This window comes from Antedon mediterranea, chromosome 2, assembly GCF_964355755.1.
Source record: "Antedon mediterranea chromosome 2, ecAntMedi1.1, whole genome shotgun sequence".
Lineage (NCBI taxonomy): Eukaryota > Metazoa > Echinodermata > Crinoidea > Comatulida > Antedonidae > Antedon > Antedon mediterranea.
Genome location: NC_092671.1, coordinates 14218201 through 14224200, shown reverse-complemented (window position 1 = coordinate 14224200; position 6000 = coordinate 14218201). Strand labels below are relative to the sequence as shown.

The window sequence follows — 6000 nt, the reverse complement described above, 5'->3', positions numbered from 1 at the left end:
TAAATTAAACATCAAAATACAAGCTAATAATGATAAAGAACCATGTAGGAATTAAACAGGCGGTTTTTGTTTGATGAACGCAGGAGACGTAAAGGTCGTATACAGCTTTCTAATATCACTATTTAAACATTTCTTTTCAAGTCTCAATTATCTTGCAAGTCTATAGTATTATATAATATTTATATAGCAACCTTGGGCTTACTCTAGAGTCTAGGCTAGACTCACTTTAGTTATATAGTGTCATCATGGAGGTACTTATACCTCCATGGTGTCATCAACTCAATTATATTGTTTTACAATTTTTCTACCCCTGATTATTATGTTTGTGGTGTAGTGCATATTTAATGTACGTTTCCCTTTAATCAAAACAATCTATAAAAGTTACGCCCGGAGTTTCCCTTTAATCAAAACTATCTTCTCGTACACAACAAAACACAATGAAAATATGTATTACAGTATATTACAATTTAATATGGCAAATGATTAAACAGTTGATTTTTATTACTATATAAATCAAAGTATATCAAAGATACTGTATAATATTTCGATTCACAATTTATACTATAGAAGTACTGTATATATCTGAAACATTTTTTTTTTAGTTTAAGATTATCAAAATTAATTATTTTGATACTTATTATATGAAATACACCACTAAAATAATATGAAATTGATAATTAAAAAGCAAATTTAGAATTGTCTAAAGCAATAAAGGAACAATATATATAGAATACTAGACATACAAAAATAAACACAGAGAAACAGCAACTAATAACAAAATCATACAACGAATTGAAAAAAAAAAAACAAAATCGATAAGGAATTTTGTTAGTGTGTTATAGTATATAAAACATAAATTATTGATTGTTAAATTCCACAACCTTAGAATATTCAGGACTCGAGTCCATAGCCAGCATTTAAGATATATAGTAGAAAAGAATAAAAAGTGTAAATATATACAAACAAAAATGTTCACATCAAATACGTATTCCATGTAATGTCATTTGATTGATGTATACAGTTACCCGACATACATATCTTAATGCAGTACAATTAAAAGATAAGAAAATTAAAAAATCTCTATAATTTCAAAATTGTCAAACAATAAAAATACATTATCATTTTAAAAACTTCTAAAATTGATACAGTTATAAAATGCTAAAAATTCTTTCATGGTTTGTTCTTTTTTAAAATGTTTATATCAAGAAAATATAAATGTTTAAACATCATATTTAACTTTACTCACTTTAAATACTATTAATATGTTTAAAAAATCTATTTACAATTTTAGATTTATACTGCACTCTGTTTTCTGTAAAATTTCCCCTCGCTCACAAAAGATTTAATGATAAATTTGGTCACGTTACCCTGTGGAAGCAAACAGTTTGTGGCTAGGGAGCAATCGATTAGCAAAAACCTACGACATACGCATATTTTGATGTCACCTGGATGTAGAATCTATGCAGTGGCTTAACGCAAATGCCTGAGGCCCCTGGTGTAGGAACCCTTTGAGGCTGGAGGCCTCAGGCGTTTTTAGCTTTTTCGACATATTTTAATGCCTGAATTTTCCTCTTGGCACTGCCCTTGAGTTAAGCCAGTGAGCGCTCATAGCAGTTACGCCACTGAATCTACACAAACAAGAGGAATCAAGTGGGGAAACACATCCTAAGTCGCCACAAATCAAAAGGTATTAATGAATATTAAGACTATCATAAAAGCTTTTTTTATTCTATGTCCTATTTAAGCTAAAGATTATAGAAGTTATTTATATAAAGATTACACATTTCATACAATAAAATTACTACTATTTGTAGAAAAAAGAGCATATTGGAAACCTGTCACCACAGTAAAATAAAACCTTGCTACAATGATATACTTACTTATAGAAGTATAAACATATCTGCTTACTTCATAGTGCTACTAGAAATAGCATATTTTACATTTATATAATAAAATTACCATTTTAATAAAATACCATGAAAGCTATATAGCATTCAAATAAAATTTTCGTTTTGTTATTTGTCATTTAAAATGATACTAAACTAATTATGTTTAGTTTTTAGCACAATACATAGTAATACTATGTATTTATATCCCATTTCTTAGTATTATACAGTTTTATAGTAATATTATTTCATGCTATTATAAAACCTGCATTCCGTTTTCTTTTACTCAAGAGTAACATGGACAAACAACGTTGCTTCAATAAATTTTTCCTCTGTACTGGAATACAAAGGTACATGGCCGTAACCTGGAAAAAACAAAGAACGCAAGTTAGAAAAAGTACAAAACAATATATTATGAAATATAATTTGACAGTAGAATCATTAATAGATTTAGGATTATTTAAATATACAGTAAAGAAAGCAGTAAGATTCACTGAGTCAACACTTTTATACAACAAAAGCCCAGCTAGCAAAACAAACTAGCAGTTAAATTTAAATGCAAATTACTTTTTTGTAATTATTTTATCACACTGTGCATAACTGAAAAAAAAATATATACTGTATTTGTTTTATCACAGTATGCTATATGAAAATCAAAATATTGATAAATGCTACTATTGGGGTAAGCATATAGTCTATAAATATAGTACATAAAAAAAAATGTCTTAAATAAGAAGTTCTTAGTTAGGAAGGAGAAAACTGTAAAGTTTTCACAAAAGAGTACACATTTTCATTTAAATGATGATCATTGTAATAATTATGAAGATGATTATGAAGATGATTATGATGATGAAGATATTTGGATAGAAAAAAAATTTGTCAATTTACTTAAGCAAAGCAGTAACACAACTAAAACCATCGATTCTTAATACTTTTTCTACAAAATACGGCATTTTGTCCAGTATCATTGACAATCTCTTTGATACAGTACCACATGTACATCACATATAACTCTGTATTATTAATCTATTTTAAATACATATATATATTGCTCCTATGATATGATGTGACACTATATCACAGAATTTGTCAATAATACAGAAAACTATAATGTACAACAATTTTGTGTTGTTGACATCTACACTTGCACATGGAATCTACAAGAGGCAAGACTATTAACTCAAGTTAATAGTTGACGAGAAGTAGAGCGTAACAACTCAAAATAGACAGCGCAAAAATGAAGAACTTTAAAGAAGAGAAGCACAGTTGTCTTTTTTGTGGTTGCTTGTTATAACAAACTAACATGAAACCTTATTTGTTGCTAATTCGAAAATGTATTATAACCTTTATGAAAGAAGTTCTCAATTCTATGTTAAACAAATTCTAAAGATTGGTAGTTCAAATAATGTGATAAATATATAAACATATTGCCAAGATTGCCAATATAAATATATCTATTAATAGTAATTTAGTAATTAAATTGGGCAATATGCAAGAATAAGCAGAATTATTAGTTTATTAATTTTTGCCATTATTAATGTTGTATTCATTCATACATGTATGTACTGTTAAATATTCCATTCATAGGTTCCACAAATATGCATGTTAAAGAGAAAAATTAGAAAACATTTTCCCAATTCAACCCTTACCCTACCAAATATTTTTATTCAGTATTACACTTCACCCCAATATATGCCACTACCATAAATTCACTCATTTTATCCATTATTGTTTTCATTCAAATCAAGAATCATTTAATTCATACAATTATGTATGCATTCACCTACTTAATCAAAAGCTTTTAATTTCTAAAAAAAAATAGAAACAAAAATATTGCAACAAACCAATCAACCATTAGTATCCCAAATTTCTATTAATAATTATATAAACTCTATCTAATGAAAAGTGAAGGGTTGCTACAGTATAACAGCAATGAAGAACAGGGTAGAGGCTAAAAAAAACATTATTTTAATTTCATGCAGTTTTGAGGTGGATACAGAAGATTCACTGGAATGCTGTGAAAAGGCCTTTAATTCAATAAAATATATTGTCTTCCAAAATATGAAGAATATAAAGATAAATTGCATAAAATGATTTTGCTTATAAACTGATAAAATAAACTGTAAAATTTTACAAAAACCTTTTTCTGACAATCTTTTTTTTGGTGGGGGGGGGGAGGTCTTTCTGTCAAATAAGTTGAGTAATGTATTTTTTTATTTTACATTTGATAATAAAGAGATATGTATAGTTGATTATTTCTTTCTAAAAAATATGTTTTTCTTCTTGTGTATATACTTTTTTTCAACCCAAATTTTGTTAAAAGTAAATAACTATTTCATCAATTAATGAATATTATTCAACAACAAAAAATCTTTTTGTTAGGGAGAAAATATTATATCTAACTTTATAGTACAATTTTCATCATTTTTTTAGGATGTGGGTACCATTAGGGGCCCATTATAATGATTTAATAACAATTTCACGCCATCTTCTGTATCCATTGCTGCCTTATCAAGAACGCATAAACATGGCATGCTAGCAGATGATGAGCAAAAAAAACACTAAATGATGAGAGGATACCTTTCAGTAACGCATCATGATTTTGACGACGACATTATATGAACAAAGATTGAGGCTGGACTCAATGCCACGCCTTTCTTAGACACCAATGGTACATGATGATACCCTGTTTTGATGAAATAGGTAATTTAACCACACACAAAATACATGCAAATCAAATTATTTACCATGGTGATGAATCTATTTAAATCAACAGTGATTATGGTGCAAAATTTAGAAGTTATAAAAAGTGCTTTTACTTAAAGAATGTCCAGAATGTATTTCCAGTAAATGATTAGTAAACATAATCAATGTTACTATTATGTTACAAACTAACCTCCACTTTTAAAAAAATTAGTGAAATCACAAGAAACTTAATTATTCATTGAGTCTGAAACTATCATGATCTCATGATTGCAATTAACAATTTAATGTAACACACTAACTCCACAAAATTAAAATATTTTCATGCATGAATATTGGTCAATTAAAAACAAAATTAATATAATTTGCATATTGACAGCAATCAAAACAATAGTAATATCCACATTCTAAAATTGCTATATTTTCATGCGTTGATTTCTAAATATAAACAAATGTAATTTGACATTAATGTTGTACATCACTACTGTACAGTATTACTAGCAACTCCCCACTCCACACCCCCCAATCCCCCCACCCCACCCACCCACACTGGATATGCCACTGCGAAATGTACCAAATTTATCAAGAAAAATCATACTGTATGTGTATTTACCTAATTGTAGGCTTGCCACAGGGATGGTGTACTGTCCGATGAAATCATTCTTTGATGACATGTCATAGTCGTAGACGGTGAAGCGAACCAAAGCTAGTTCAGGTACTTTAACATCAAACTCCATGTCATGATTCCATTGTGGGTTAAATCCTTAAAAATAAAGGTAATAAATAATAAGTAAAATACTGGCAATAACATGGAAGGTGAATCCTTCAACAAAATGTAACAAATTCTCTTACCATTATTTTCAACTACTTCAGTCTTGGCATCAATTTCTTGATTCATATCATAAATAGACACCTTTACAAATGGGTCAATAATTTCTTTTGATCCTTTAGGTTTAGGAAGCTGCTGGCCGCTAATGATCTAGAAAATAGTGTTAAATAAAAACTTTTACAAAACTAAATTTATTTAAATAGTTCAAAAACGTAGTAGTTTAGTCTAGTCAATTAAAATATGTATATACAATACTGTACACTACACTAACGTTACAAGACTATACACAAGTTAAATGATGTGTACCGTTACAGCGTTTAGAGAAAACTAGTAGAATTGTCGCTAGTCACAAACTAAGCATATGTGACAATATTATTATTGCATGGCAAATAGTGTACTTACTTTAAATCTCAACTTCTTTTTGTACTCAGCTGATGGCTTTTCAGGGTCAAACTTTAAGCCCTCTGTTGAATAATAATAATAATTTTCTTTAACATAATGTAGATGTCTTTTGGAACCAGTTCATTGGGCATCAAACTGCAATTGGTCAATTTCATAGTTCGCATGGACAAGGGGATGTTG

At 28.6% G+C, this 6000-nt stretch overlaps 1 protein-coding gene across 5 annotated transcripts in view; it reads right to left on the bottom strand.

Moving 5' to 3' along the window:
- Positions 1-464: 464 nt before the first annotated feature.
- The window catches only part of LOC140040494 (1-phosphatidylinositol 4,5-bisphosphate phosphodiesterase delta-1-like), a 32008-nt gene continuing 26472 nt past the window's right edge, over positions 465-6000 (bottom strand). For 4 of the 5 annotated variants that reach the window (XM_072086475.1, XM_072086478.1, XM_072086477.1 and 1 more), the window contains 5 exons: positions 5821-5882; positions 5442-5568; positions 5203-5352; positions 4467-4572; positions 465-2251 (listed from right to left, as the gene is read on the bottom strand). In XM_072086475.1, the coding sequence (XP_071942576.1) occupies positions 4481-4572; positions 5203-5352; positions 5442-5568; positions 5821-5882 (431 nt within the window). In that variant the 3' untranslated portion in view covers positions 465-2251; positions 4467-4480. The remainder of the gene's footprint in view (positions 2252-4466; positions 4573-5202; positions 5353-5441; positions 5569-5820; positions 5883-6000) is intronic. The other variant, XM_072086476.1, reaches the window with a different exon arrangement.